Source organism: Oreochromis niloticus, linkage group LG5 (genome assembly GCF_001858045.2).
Source record: "Oreochromis niloticus isolate F11D_XX linkage group LG5, O_niloticus_UMD_NMBU, whole genome shotgun sequence".
In the NCBI taxonomy this organism is placed as follows: Eukaryota; Metazoa; Chordata; class Actinopteri; order Cichliformes; family Cichlidae; genus Oreochromis; species Oreochromis niloticus.
The window spans coordinates 20,473,741-20,489,316 of NC_031970.2; the positions used below are offsets into that span (position 1 = coordinate 20,473,741).

Below are 15,576 nucleotides of genomic sequence, written 5' to 3' on the forward strand. Positions count from 1 at the left end.
CATATGTGGACGCCAGGTCCTAAGAGTTAAAGAAAACCTTTTGGGCAAACTACGGCCCGCGGGCAACATCCGGCCCATTGGTCATTTTAATCCAGCCTGCCCAAATCAATTAATATCATAATTATGACTACATTAATTTGTCCTCCTCCTGTAATTCCTGACATTCCACCAGTTGGCGCATTAGGCGGAGTTGCTTTCATAGTTAAATACTATGAAAGGTAGCAATTGAAACTGATTGATCTCCAATGTGTTGTCCAACTTTCTTAAACTGGATGAGTTTAAAAAAAGTTTTAAGACCAGAAAAATGTCCAAACATTCAGAAGCTGACACAGAGGATGCTGATGTTGTTTGGCTCTACGTGTGTGTGTGAACAGTCTTTTAGTGTGAAGAACACCAACAAAAGAACCCTACAGGTCCCAGTTGAGTGATGAACACTCAGATCTGTTCTGAGAATTGCCACAACAAAACTGACACCAGACTTTGATTCATTGGAAAAAAAAAATGTTGATCAACAACACTGTTCCCACTAAAAGTGAACGCAAGTGTTAAGACTGAAATGCCGTATTTATGTTTATGCTTGATATGTATGCATCTGGTGCTGGCCCAACACGTCTGTCAAATTTTAAAAGTCAATGTATCTCCTGAGATGGCACAACACTGTTCTATAGTATAACTGTCTTTCAGATAAATCACCCAGGAAAGCATATTTCATTTAAGTGAACGAATCTAATTAGTTTTAACTTTCTGTTTAACAACAAAGTGTAGAATAAATGCCTATTAATGTCAACTCTATCTATTGTCATTTATTAGATTTGGGTCAGATTAGAAGTTACACTGAAGTAACACAGTGGTGTTTTTCTGTGCAATTGTTTCAGTAGAATTCACATGGTTGGATGTATTATTTTGACACCACAACCTCCAAATCCTTATTTCTTTTTCTTTCTTTAATAAAATGATGTAGACATGAGTCATTCTGCAATCTGGGATACTTTATTTGTTCATTTTAACAGGTGGAAGGACATTTTCCACAATAAGTTTATTAATAATAATAATAATAATAATAATAATAATAATAATAATAATTAATAATGTTTTCTCTACTTTTAAACCACATATTTTCTAGTAATTCAGCATAGTTCACACTTAAAGTTGTGCCATGAAAAAATCTGCCAGTGGTCTCTGCAGGGCAGAGTCAGCAGACATAAGCCAGCAGTTCTTTGTGACAGGAGGGTCGGTGCTGTAGTCAATAGCGCTGTCACTACAAAAGAAAAACAAGCTCATGTCTTGGTGGAATCTTAAACAGTTTTATGTTTTGAATGAAGAAACTGAAAACATTACAAAAATGTACCTTGTAACATCTGTCTCTTGGTTTTTAATCTTTAGTTTTGTGACAGGAACTTGCTGCACCACCTCATACACTGCTGGCTTTACAGCTGGAAAAAGGGAGTCAAATAATGAAACAAAAGCTGACACTGAAAACCAGATACTAAAACAGACACAGCAACAAGATACTTTTACAGAAACCACCTATGCTCGGTGCAAACTTTGTTTTTATTCTTAACATGACACTGACAAATTCGTTTATTTCTTAAGCAATGAACAAAGTATGTGCATGCATGTCGTTTCACTCACCTAAAAGTCCTTCGGTGTTGTTGGTTGAGGGTTGCTGTCTTAAAACTGGCCAAAGGAGTCTTTGGCCAGTTTTCTCATGTTGTGAGATGACCAGGAGAATGTCTTCAGCTGCAATGTGAATTTCAGTGTTGTACACAGTCACTGTAACACTGGAAACATATGGACTTTATATGAATATTTTAAAGCTCTTTGAAGATTTGAAAGACCTTCACAGATCATTTCACTTCTCTTGGCTGACTACTGCCCTACTGAGGGCTGTAATAGACATTTCACAGTGTCACAACTCCATGTAATCCAACAAACTTGCTTCTACCTGGAAGGTTCAACAAAGCTAAAAAGAAAATGAGAATTTAATATAGAATGTAATATATAATACCCGTAATAGAAACTTTTCTAAGCTTGAGAAAGCTTACCATGGGCAGGGCCTTTTATTCAAGAATTGGTTGTAAAAAGAATTTCATGAAATTAACGACAACGTTATGCATATTACAATCCCAAATTATCAGCACACACCTTTGGATTTCCTGCTACTCAATGGAAGATTGATAATCTTCACTTCAATGTATCTTTACTTGGGTGCTTCTGTATAGCTCTGCATACATGCATGCATCCCTGACTGATGATTGTCCTACAGGCCTGTTCTCTAAACCTCTGGGAAATCTGCATGTGCATGTGCTCTAGTGCTCTACAGCTGCAAGACATCTCAATACTTGGTGGTGTATCAAGTTGTATCTGCTATGTGTTAGACGTGTATTACAAGCAATCATTAGCCGTGTCCAAATACAGGGGCTGCATCCCTCGGAGGCCGAATTTGAAGGCCGATTAGATCACAGCCCTGGTGATGAAGGCTGTCCCAATTCGAAGGCTGCTCCAAATGCGGCCCACAAATGCGTCCTCCTTTTCCCCGGATTTAAAGGATGGGCCAGGTGGATCCTTCGTGGCCCAACATATCCCAGGATTCATAGCACAGCTGTGGATAGTTTTTTTCGAAAAAATGGCAGACGGCTCAAGTGGGGTGGCCGAAGAGTAAACTTTTAAAAGTAAGTAGGCACTGAGTTTTATATCACTTATTTATGTGATGATGCAAACGTTTTAATAACGAAGAACATTAAAACATTACTGTTGGCCACATGTTGGCAACGTCACATGACATTAGTGATGTTAGTGCCGATGGTTCACTCATTAAGCTAAAAAAAAGGTGCTTTTAATCTTAGGAGTCTGACATGTGACCAATGGACCAATGTACTGGGAACTCATCTTATTTAGTACTCCTTATATAACAAACAGAAAATACTCATTCTCTGTTACTGTTTTTTAGTAGTGTTTACCACCTGAGACTTTCACTTTTGTGTCTGTCCTGCAATTTTCCCTTCTCTCTCTTTTTCTTTCTCTCTGATTGTTAAATAAAAGTATGAACATAAGTTACACTTGTGTTTGAATCCTACAGCTTATTGCATATTTGATTTCCATGTTTGAGAGTCAGGACAGACGGACCCCACTGCTGCATCATCTGTGAGGTTTTGCACCCCTGATGGTCCACCAGGACAAACTAAGCAGTGTCTGAGGAAGAGGAGGAACAGCCAGCACCAGCTGAGAGAGAGTGTTCCCTCTTTGTGAGGGACTGCTAGAAATGCTTAAAATAACAAATTATCTGTCCTAATTATCAGTCTTATTAGGTAATGTTAAAATGATTTTATCATTTAAGTGTTTTCAGTGTCAGAAAGATTACTCAGGGCCTTCAAGTTAAAAACTATGAAAGGCAGTTAAACCTTTTTACATTGGGGAATATTTAATATATCAGTCTATTCTTCATTTTATCACAAACATACAGTTATCCCAGCTCATAAATTTTCATTTTTACCCATATATGTAAGCATTCAAACAAATTTAATAATGCCAACATATTTTAAAAACAATGTTCATCTCTCTTATGTGCAATACATCTATATTTACACTATAAAAGATGTATTGTGTTTGAGATGAAGATATAGAGTGATAGGAAATATAAATTAATGCAACTTGAATCTTTATTGAAGCTCAGTATTTGAAACTGAGTTCTAGTTCAGTGCTGTAAGTTTTTAATTAAATACAATAAATTTAATATTGACTATATTATATTTACATGACTAAAGTGAGATGAAACTAGTCTCATGAACAACATTAGTTGTTTTTACAAATTGTTACAAATTGTTATTTATGACCTAATGTTAAGATTATTGTTTGGTGTAGAAATGAAGCCCAACAATTATGTTTTTACAGTCCTGTGGTCTTAGTCTCAGATACTTAACAAATAAAAAACCTCATGAAAAAAACAAACAAACAAAAAAAGATCATTTTTCGCCTTCATTTCTGTCAAACATTCCTCTATAAAATGTTTCTAGCGGCTAGAAGCATGGTTGCTGGGCAACCTGAGCAGTGTGACTAAGGCTAGACAATCCCATTTAACAGCGTCAGACTTCTGGCCTTCTTGGTCTTCGAAGGACCCGGCCTACGTAGACAGCGAAGGCTGAGTCCGTTGGAGGATGCGGTCTCTGAATTGGGACACAGCTAGTATGTGCTTGAGACTGACTGGAACTGAACCGTGGGGACAGGCTGGGACAGGTGATGGAAGGATATCATGTGTTGTATGGCTAAAGAAGCTTATCCCATTTGTCTCCGCAGGCCATTTTAAGATGATGCTTCAATCAGTGGCTGTTGATCAATGGTCAGGACAATTTGCATATCAAGATCAAGAAACACACCTCACAGACCATTGTTCATTCAGTAGTGCTAGTTTCAGTCATTGTGCAAATGTACTGTTTATGGGGTTTGGGAAACCTGCAGTCAACTGAGACTGAAAAAGTGACTTAGATGAGTGAAAAACGTTTCTGCCACTGAAAACGCTGATGATGAAAAGTATCTATTGTAGGGTCTACCTTACAATTTGGCGCTGTATAAATAAAACTGAATTGAATTGGATGAACGGAATCAAATTTTTGGGCTTTCTGCAAGTTGTTCCTAGCTTTTCCCATTCAAAACCTCTTTTGTCCTGGTATATTTGTCTTACAATATTCTAATATTGAAGGGTTGCTGTTGCATCCAGAACTAATTTTGTTGGATTCTTTTTCTTTCCTGTTGCTAAAGAGTGAGACCTCTCACCACCATGTTCTCAGTTTCTCTGGGTATCTCAGCTTGAGAGCTTGTGTGTAGGATAGTTAAAGCAAGTGTTTGTAGTTGTGATGGAAATGAACCTTTTATTTTTATTTTATGGCAGACATGTTTAAATTAGTGAGATTTGGCCAAATCTCACTGAAATAAACCTTTTATTTTTATTTTATGGCAGACATGTTTAAATTAGTGAGATTTGGCCAAATCTCACAAAATGCTCCATACAAAAAAGTGTACAATTAAAATAATAAATGGCCCAAACTGCCCTTTTAATGTTTCATTTCTCAGCATATATTTTGCAATATATATAACTGACATCAGAGATTTATATACTGATCGCCTCATGTAAATCCTGGGAAAAGAACTGAATAAGGGCGCATGTCTTTAAACAATACAGTGAGAACATACGTTTTGACCATTGTACTGCAAAATCACCTGCCAACTGTCGAGGGATCTTGTCCAGCTGCTTGATATGTCACTGTCTGTCCATCTCGTACAGTGACCCTCTGTGATTCAGTGTCAACCTCAACATGCTGGTGAGTTTTGATGTGAATAAAAATTTTGCTGAAACCTCCGTTTGCAATTGAATCTAGCTCACCATTAACAGACAGGTCTAGAACAAAAGAGAAATCCTGCTCTTTAACCACTATAAAAACTCGGGGAGAAATATAAAAATGCTCATGAGAAAGACTACTACTGACCTCTGCTGGGGTGGTGAAATAGTTTAAGGATTATAGCTCCACTGATGTCAAAGCAGAGTGGAACAGTCTGATTCCCAGTTGAGTTGAGCAAAAACCTGTAGAGAAGAGGAGCTAGAGGTATAGAGACACAAAGTTAGACTCTGGAATCTGAAAATAAAGACCTGTGCAATCAACACTTACTAAACTCTTTTCATGCATTGGGCATTTTGGAATTCTTTTTGGGAGTTTTGGAGTTTTGGAAAAGTACACATAAAACACATGAAAAATGAATCCATTGTTATACATATATATTTTTTTAAATCCCATGCAGTCATAGAATGTTAGAAAACTTGCCTTAAGTTAAGAAAGTGTCATGGTGATATTGATTTTTTTTTTAAAAATTTCACCTAAATACAAGTTTTCCAATAAAAGTGTAAGATATTTTATAATGCATAGCACTAATGACCATTTTATCAAAAAAATGTTTTTCCCCTTTTCTTTTTTGGAGGAATTGTTTTCCCAAAGTCCCCTCTTTAAAATATTTGATTTTCTTAGAACAAAAAAGTATTCCATCTATGCAATACAGTACCATCAGTTACTTCAATCAGGTCATCAGTAGGCTCTAAATAACCTGCAAATAATTTAAACAGCACTAGTTACATACCAGAAAATTTCAGATCTCCGGTTGATATTGCATGACTTTGGACAACACAATAAAAAAATCTTTGAATGTCTTAGAACAAAAAAAGTATTTCATCAATGCAATACAGTACCTGTAGTTACCTCAATCAGGGCATCACTAGGCTCTAAAAAAACTGCAAATAATTTAAACAGCACTAGTTACATACCAGAAAATTTCAGATCTCCGGTTAATATTGCATGACTTTGGACAACACAATAAAAAAAATCTTTGACTGTCCTAGAACAAAAAAAGTATTTCATCAATGCGATACTGTACCTGCAGTTCCGACATCATAGGACTTGATGTAATCATAAGACCTAATCACAGGATCAAAATCAGCAACTGTAAAAACATTTACACACATCTAATTACATAAAGTTAACATTGCAAAGCTGATTCATTTATAATTGAGTTTAATTGATGCTTTTATTAACATCCATGCTCTGACACTAAAGTTCCAAACTAAATCTTTAAAGAGCTCACACACACACACACACACACACACACACACACACACAACTTTAGTGGTGTCTCCCATGGGGATTTGTAATCCATATACAGCAGGTGTTCCTGTACACCAACCTGGTCACTAGGTTGTACCTCCCAGTTTAAGTTGTCTCAGCGTGCATCTTACATCCTGCTTCTGTCTGACTCACATCTATTTGACTCAGTCTATTTCATACTCCCTTTCTTTCATTCACAGAACATCTCTGAACTATAAGCGATCGTCTCCTCAGCTGAACTGGAGAATGTTGTTGTATTGATTTGATTTGCTCACCAGAATGAACCCACTGCCCACTATAACCACAAGCAGGAGCAAGATGTGCAAAATTGGGTTGACCTCCTGGGGGCTGCCATCTCTGTGATGTTTCACCTTCCTTTGGTTTATGAAGCACATCTGTGTTCTCTCCTAGAGGCTTTGTGACCACCATAGATGTGAGAGGAGTCACAAAGCTGTACTTCAGTGACAGCTCCATAGCTTCCTTCTTCACTTTCTCTTTCTCAGGTCCAGATAATTGAAGCCTGTGTGACAAAGTATAAAATGGTGTTGTATGTAACTTCACACATTACAGGTGTTAAGCTGAATCCATGTCCTAAAATATGCATCTTAGGGATTTTCTTCACAGAAAGTCAAGTCAGCAAGCTTCACCAAAAACACACAATCTGTTGTTTGTTACAGGGAAAATAAAGTCTAACCAAATCATGGAGATCCATTACCAGACCATAGACAGCCTGGCTGCCTATGTTGTCCAAATCCTTAGCTCCTGAGACACGTACTTTTATGATTAAGTGTAAAAACTCTGCCTTTAAAAAGATGTGAAAAAAAGTTGTTTTTGAAATTTAAGGAGATTAGCGATGATGAACAAACATAATTGTACCAATATAATTTTATATGGGAGATGTACATGACTGTTTAATAAAAAGGTAAGAAATGGAGATGTTGATGTTAACCTACCCAACACTGAAGAGAACACAGTTTATTACTGCAGCCATATTATCTGATGTCCCTTTAACAGACTTCTACTTGGAATTTTGGGACTAAATTTCAACCTGTTGCCCTGATCTAACAAACTTAAAACATATTGTCTTGCTGCAGTTCACCTGTCTTTTTGACACCTTGTACATTCAAATTTCATTCTATACATTCAAGTTTCAGTCTATATGTTTGAGTTTAATTCTATATATTCAGACACCCAATCAATATATCCAGACTTTTCTTATAATGCATATATAATGTGATCCTAAACTGCATTCCACGATTATGTATGCTTAAAACACCTGAAAAATAAACAAAGAAAAGTATAAAATAAATAAACAGTTTTGATTTATTAAAAAAAGTTTAGTGTTTTGAAGACACTGATGTAGAGGTAGAAACTTTAAAGACACACAGCCAACGTGGGAAACCTGCTGTGAGGACAATTAAAGTGTGGTCAGAGGGGACAGACGCAGTCCTCCAGGAAGACACACAGACTGGAATACGTTCACCCACACAGACTTGGACCAGTACGCCTCATGTGTACTGGATTACATCTCCAAAACTACAGACAATGTCACCACCTAGAAATGGATCACCACATACCAGAAGCCTTGGATGAACCAGGATGTTCGTCTCCTCCTGAAGGCCCGCAACACCGCCTTCAGGTCAGGAGATGCACAGGCCTACAATACAGCCAGGGCTAAAAGCTAATGAGAGGTATCAAAAAGCCAAATACCACTACAAAAAGAAGGTAGAAGAACACTTCTCCAACTTCAACCCCCGACGCATGTGGCAAGGACTCCAGACCATTACAGACTACAGGACCACCAAACCCTTCCCCCCATCCTCTGATGTCTCCTTCCTCAACGAGCTAAACAACTTTTATGCTCATTTTGAGCGAGGGAATCCAACAACTGCAACCAAAGCAGACGTGACTCCGGACCACCAACCACTGACTCTCTCCCCCACCGATGTAGGAGTGGTGCTGAGCATAATTAATGTCCACAAGGCTGCAGGTCCTGATGGCATAAAATAAATCCACCTCCATTGTCCCGATTCCCAAAAACTCTAACCCATCAAGCTTCAACCACTACCGCCCAGTAGCCCTCACCCCCATCATCACAAAGTGCTTAGAGTGACTGGTCCTAGCACACTGTCTCCCCACCACCCTGGACCCCCACCAATTTGCATACCATCAGAACAGGAGCACATAGGATGCAGTCTCCATCGCACTGCACTCTCTCACACCTGGACATTACAAAACCTAGGCCAGAATGCTGTTTATAGACTTCAGTTCAGCAATACAATCCTCCCCTCACAACTCATCAGGAAACTGACAGACCTGGGCATCAGTTCCCTCATATGTAAATGGTTACTGGACTTCCTGACCAACTGGCCCCAACATGTCCGACTGGATAACCACTGCCCATCTACCATCACAATGAATACTGGTGTACGACGGTGCGATACCAACAACCTGCTGCTCAACACCGAGAAGACCAAGGAGCTCATCGTGGACTACAGGAAGAATGCTGACCTACATCCACCCATCCACATTAAGGGGACGGCTGTGGAGCATGTGAGCAGCTTCAAGTTCCTGGGTGTCCACATCTCCGAGGATCTCATCTGGATGAACAACTGCTCCAAGCTGGTCAAGAAGGCTCACCAGCGCCTCTTTTTCCTGAGGACTCTGAGGAAGAACCACCTGTCCTCAGACATCCTGGTGAACTTCTACCGGTGCACCATTGAGCGCATCCTGACCAACTGTATAACAGTCTGGTATGGGAGCTGCTCTGCTTTGGACCGGAAGGCATTGCAGAGGGTCATGAAAACTGCCCAGTGCATCGCCAGAGCACCACTTCCTGCCATAAATGACATCTACAGGAAGACGTATCTGAAAAGGGCTGGAAAGGTCATCAAAGACCCCAGTCACCCAGCACACAGTTTGGTACGGAAGCTGCTCTGCCAGCAGCCGTAAATCACTACAGAGGGTGGTGAAGGCAGCAGAGCACATCACTGGCACGAGGCTTCCTGCCATTCAGGACATTTATCACCAGCGATGCCTCCGTAAAGCACACAGCATCATCAAGGACCACAGCCACCCAGCACATCAGCTGTTCTCCTTGTTACCATCTGGCAGACGTTACAGGAGTCTGTCTGCTCGGACTACAAGACTTAAAAACAGTTTCTACCATCAAGCCATACGACACATCAACCACAACACTTAAACACACACAACACAGGACTCAGAAGCTACCCTGCAGCTTCACAAGTACTCTGTTTAATCTGCACTGGTCACTTCACTTTATTGTTATTGATATTTATATTTAAAAAGTGCAATACTGTAATTTTCTGCTGCTCATTCCTGTGCAATATCCCATCTGCCCTCCCGTCATATTTCTTTTCAAGATTTTCTTATTTAATCACTAGTGTACATATATTTATATTTATAGATACATATATATTTAGTCATCTTTTCTCTTTTACCATGTCTCTCTAATATTTTGTTCTTTACTATTTTTCTATTTGTTATTTTATTTTATTATATTATATTTTATTATATTTTTTCCTACTGTATCATGCTGCTGAGAGACCGCTGCTCGTCAAACACATTTCATTGCGATGTTGACCCTGTGCTAACTTGCATATGACAAATAAAACTGAAAACTGAAACTGAACACATGGACTCTTCACCCTCCTGCCCTCTGGGAGGCGCTACAGGAGCCTCCGGACTAAGACCACCAGGTACCAGAACAGCTTCCCTACAGCTGTCAGACTCCTGAACTCTGCCTCCTGACATCTGACCCACGTTAAACTCATGGACTGAACATACACACACCCACAACCACCTATAACTGAACACACACACAATGGACAACTGTACCCTCATACACACAATAATAACATGGACTGAACCACCATTCACAACCACCAGTACTTTATATAGCCTCTGTAGGAATTACCCACATATCTCACTGATCTAAACTGCACTACTGTAAATGCTGTATAGACAATCATTCAATCATTACAATTCTACATCTGTTTACAACAGTTTATAACTTGCATACTTCATGTTTAATATTTCTGTATAGTTTTCATATTTACATCTTGTTCATAGCCTGTACATAGCTTGTACACTCACTACAGCCAGTACATATAGTTATAGCATATTCATAACATACCTACATACCGTGTGCATTGTAACATACCCATAATAGACCCATATTTTGTACCCTCATACCTATAATAGACCCATTCTGTAATATAACTATGTATCTATATTATTGCTAATATATATTTTGTAATATGTCTATATTATGTCTAGAGCACTTTCTAGATGGATCCAAACCACATTTTTTTGGCTTGTACTTGTGACATGTACAATGACAATAAAGTTGAGTTCTATTCTATTCTATTCTATTCTATTCTATTCTATTTTATTCTAAGAGTCATACAAGGAAAGATGGCATATATCATACTCACTCTTTGTCCAGAAGCTGTTTAACTGTGAGGTATGCCCAAACCCTCTGGATATGGTGATCAGACACTGTTCCAGTGGATTCCACAGTTTCACTTGGGTTAGAGAATATTATTCTTCTATTACTCTGTAATAATTCAAATGCAATGTAATGTCAGTCAACAGGGAAAATGGTTTAAGAAGAGTACTCCTGGTGAGTCCTGTGGATTGATTCTTACTGAAATGGCCACAACTTGAGGGGTGAAGGTTTCAATGTTATTATCTGTGATCTCACCGGCCACCACAATCTCAGAACCATTATAATAGTGACTGAAGTTAGTCTGGGTTAGATTGGTCCCACCCACATAGATCATTGTCACATCTGTCAGTAGAGGTGTGGCCACCTCTTCATAGAAACCCTGTTGACATACAGCGTGGAAGTGATACAAATCATGCTCATATTTTTTCTTTCAATTCTCAGGGGTTTCAACTCACATAAAAGAAGAGTATGTATATTTTAAATACCTTCAGCTGTAAATCAGCATCAGAGTCTTCATAAATCCGCCGTGCCACACCGTTATTTTGCAGTGACATTTTCTCAAGGAAATTAAAATTAACATCAAAACCAAAACCAAGACAGTACAGTGGGAATTTGCCTGCAATAGCCTGTCTTACATTTGACTGGATTTTCTCCAGATTTGTCACCCCTGAAAAGACACAAGACTCATAATAAATCAGGAACAGTTAATCACAATAAGCTCATAAAGATCTCAATTTCATGAAATATTTGTGTACATTTGTTTACAGATGTGCTTTATTATAACCTGAGGTTGGGTCTCCATCTGTGAGGAGTATAAGGATAGATGCTGAACCTTCTCTGTTATGTGCATTCAGCATACGTGCTCCTTGTAACACTGCTTCATGTATGTCTGTGGCTGAAATGCAACAACAACAAACAAAGTCTCAGTACACTGTTCATTGTCCAAATGTTTATATTTCAAAATATGTATTTACTATAAAATCTCACATCCTCTCTCTTCAATATTGCGTGCAAAGTTTTTGGCACTTTCCAGGTTTTTCCTGTTGGCCTGAACGAGTTCTCGCTTCCAGTAAGAAATTCTGTCATCAAAAGTGATCAGACCAAAGTGATCATCTTCTGCCAGATCATTCAAAATGTGGATTAATGCGATCCTAGTCTGGGTAAGAAAACATAATTTACACACATTTGTTACTTAAAAGTATAAATAAAATCATATAAGAAACCGACCCTTCAAATACTTTACCTGCTCAATTTTTCTGCCATGCATTGAGCCACTTTGATCAATAACAAAGACGACGTTTTTTGGTATCCGAGGAAGATCAGATGGTGCAAAATGATGAACAAAGTACCCGTCAGATTTCTAAGGTGGAGTTATTAAAAAAAATAAACTTGATAGGTTATAGGATTATTCAAGAGGCTTTTTAGTCCAAATTATACAGTTGTGTTGCTAAAAGATTTACCTTGATGTGTCCCAGTCCATTATCCCTGTTAACATCATAAACAATAACCAGATCTCCATTCATACCCTGATCTCCACAGCTGTCACACATTTTCTGTTGGTAGACTGTTGGATAGAAATACACCCACGCCTGGAAACAGAGTGAATCACAGTGTTTAGAAACTTGGAAGAGAGCGATGTCAGTGATTTTATTTTCTGTTTTCCGATTTGGGCTGATATTTGTATTGTTAAAAATCTTAAATGAAACATTGTCAGAATTACTCATTTGTCTCAATTTATGCAACACGACTTTACATACAAAGAGTGTCGGAGAAGCCTAACCTTTAGAAAAAAAAACATTAGATAAGAATCTACAAATATGAGTTCAAGGACCAAAACTTTAACCCAGAGGTCACTAACAGGTGGACCATGGTCCAGGTTTTGAAAACACACTGCCCAATTTAATGTGAGTTAAACCATTTCATGTAATGCCACTCAGCCAATCAACTTTGTGGATTCCAGGTGATAAACATTGGACTCTATAGTGCCAATAGTTGAGAGGTAGTCATTTGAAAAGACAGTATAAGAAGAAAAGAAGAAAGAGAATAAGAATAAAAATAGCAACACATGCAGTTTTACCTGCTGTTTCAAGCAATTATAAACTGCCTGAAGCAGTTTGTAAGAACTGACGCTTCCACTTTCTTGATACAAATGGTTCCTGAGACAACTTTTTCAGGTTTAAGGAACATAGACTTATGGAACTTCACAATGTTTGGCTCCACACACAAAAGCAAGGCAGTTTTGTCCGAAGTGAACATAATCAAAACTAATCATCAGTGTGCACCTCCACAGGTGTGTGAGATTTTTAACCAATGTTCAGTTCTATGCTGTGTGACCAATAATAGTTTTGGAATTATTTTTCAAATTATTTCTCAAAAGGTTTTGCAATTGTACTGATTTCATTTGATTTGACAGTCTATATTGCACACCAAATAATTTCACATTGTGATCATCCGGATTTTTGCTTAAAGAAATGTTAGTTGAATACCCCTGTTTTAAACCTCATTCTTCTGTACAAGGATGAGAAATGAACCATAATGTTGGAAGAAATGTCATAGTTACCGTGATGATTATTTGTGCATTTTACTCATTTTATAGTCATACATTTTACACTGAGATCAAGCTCCCTCTTACTTCAAATGAATAACAACCTGTTAGTACCTCAAACTGTCTCTTGTTAGAAAGCTCATAATTTTTTTTACTGTTTGACAACAAAAAGATTTCAGTACCTGTTTATCTGCATGTGTTTTGGTGATGGCATAAGCGAGGGGGTAGGTGCTCAGGCCTCCTTTCACATCAATGAAACTGATGCCAGCTTCCTCGTGAATGTACACATCTACCTGGTATTAAATATAATCAAATAAAACAAAATATCTCATCATGTGTGCTGTTATCTCAGCATTTTTTCACTAATAGATACCAACAAGACAATCACCTTGAAGTCTCTGACAGGCTGCATGGGTCGAGCATGGATTTGCAGCTCGTACTTGCCATGTGTGCGTTTCATCAGTTCCTCATATGTGAGTTCAAAAGTGACCTTTTTGTGAGCAGCCACAGTTACAGAGGTCTTAAATTCCTCCAGAGTCCTTCCTACAGAACTAAAGCAGAAACAATAACCATTTCACTTATTTGTATGGCTGTAGTTTGAATCTGAGCAAGGAATAAGATTAACTCTAATTATATTTTCCTATTTGCATTCGCATTAACATTATTTTAGAGAAATGAAGAAAGAAGAGAAAACACAAGAACAGACCCAACTAGTTCTGAATGACAGAAATATTTTCTTTTTCTTCTTCTTTATCCAAAGGAACACTCAGTGTATTTGTACAATACCCACAATTTAATCATTTAGTTAATACCTGACAAGTCCAGCACTTTCACCACGAGACACAGCTTCAGTGTACTGCTGCTGAGCTTGCTCCTTAGCTTTCACAACACCATCATAAACTTGGCCATCGATAAACCTGAAGAGGACCAAGAGAAGCCCTTATGTAAATGCACACACTGCTGAATATCCTGTAATATGTTCTTCAGTGTAGAATTCTTTATTTGCAAATGTCTCTGGATGGTTACAGATTATTTTAACTTCACACACATTCGAAATTTACTGATGAAGGCATTCTTGGGAAGCCGAACATGGAATTCAGTTTCCTTTGATTCGTTCATACGATTGGCCACACGGCTTGTGATGACAGTGGTGGCATAACGACTGGTCACTGTGGAGTTGATGTGAAAGCTGTAGATGTCCCAGTCATCCTGAGCAAACACAGGAGGCACGTTTCACCAAAAACAAACAAACAAAAAAAGCCTCTCTCCAGGTCTTTTTAATGTCCAAATAACATGACAGTATTGCAAGTTATAAATACACATATCTAGGAATAAATCATTTAATGGGAAAGGCCCATTTATCCTTAATCTCGCACTGACCAGCACCTTTATTAAATGCCAAGCTCTAAACATTAAAATAAGCTCATAGAACACTTTTTACCCTGATCTCAAACACATGATAAAGTAAACATGTACACACGGTCAGTATTTCTTCACTTCAAAAGACGTTACATTATCTTCTATTCTGTTCCCTTGAAGTGCTCTGTTGGTCCTTTATGTCTACTGAACTTACCTTGTTTGGCAGTGTGGAGGCCAAAGCAAAAAGGAGTCCTATGAGCGTGATTTGCACCACAGCTCTCCCCATGATGCCTCTAACCAAAATACCAGCAAAGCAGCTGCAACGCTCTTTTGAACTTAAACAAGGACACAGTTATTATGCACACAGTGTTTTTTAAAGGGCAAACTCACTCGCTTACACAAACACCGTGTCACACAAACATTCCCAGAAAACAGTAATTTACTGCTTACCCAGCACTTTATTAGACCTTTAATGTTTACATTGAGGGTCAAACCTGTGCGCTTCAGCCAAACGTGGCCAAACTTTGGTCCCACAGCTGTCTTTTTCATTCCTGATA

General features: G+C 38.3%; 1 protein-coding gene across 1 annotated transcript; it reads right to left on the reverse strand.

Moving 5' to 3' along the window:
* Positions 1-968: 968 nt before the first annotated feature.
* LOC109194358 (inter-alpha-trypsin inhibitor heavy chain H3) lies at positions 969-15,407 on the reverse strand. The gene is made up of 21 exons (XM_025907275.1): positions 15,234-15,407; positions 14,709-14,869; positions 14,473-14,577; positions 14,049-14,211; positions 13,843-13,953; positions 12,576-12,704; positions 12,359-12,475; positions 12,103-12,271; positions 11,900-12,010; positions 11,601-11,782; positions 11,315-11,494; positions 11,102-11,223; positions 6,920-7,164; positions 6,418-6,483; positions 6,233-6,274; positions 6,049-6,090; positions 5,481-5,591; positions 5,215-5,392; positions 1,633-1,781; positions 1,349-1,433; positions 969-1,258 (listed from the first exon to the last, which is right to left on the reverse strand). Exons 1-21 carry the CDS (start codon positions 15,303-15,305, stop codon positions 1,144-1,146), a joined length of 2,655 nt encoding a protein of 884 aa, XP_025763060.1. The 5' UTR covers positions 15,306-15,407; the 3' UTR covers positions 969-1,143.
* Between the last annotated feature and the right edge of the window lie 169 nt (positions 15,408-15,576).

Bases quoted from the DNA above. Each gene is read 5' to 3' on its own strand.
- LOC109194358 (XM_025907275.1), bottom strand. From the start codon at position 15,305: ATGGGGAGAGCTGTGGTGCAAATCACGCTCATAGGACTCCTTTTTGCT. The intron at 14,870-15,233 runs GTAAGTTCAGTA...GTGTTTGCTCAG, and splicing joins CCTCCACACTGCCAAACAAG to GATGACTGGGACATCTACAG. The intron at 1,782-5,214 runs GTGATTTTGCAG...ATATGTTTCCAG, and splicing joins GATCCCTCGACAGTTGGCAG to TGTTACAGTGACTGTGTACA.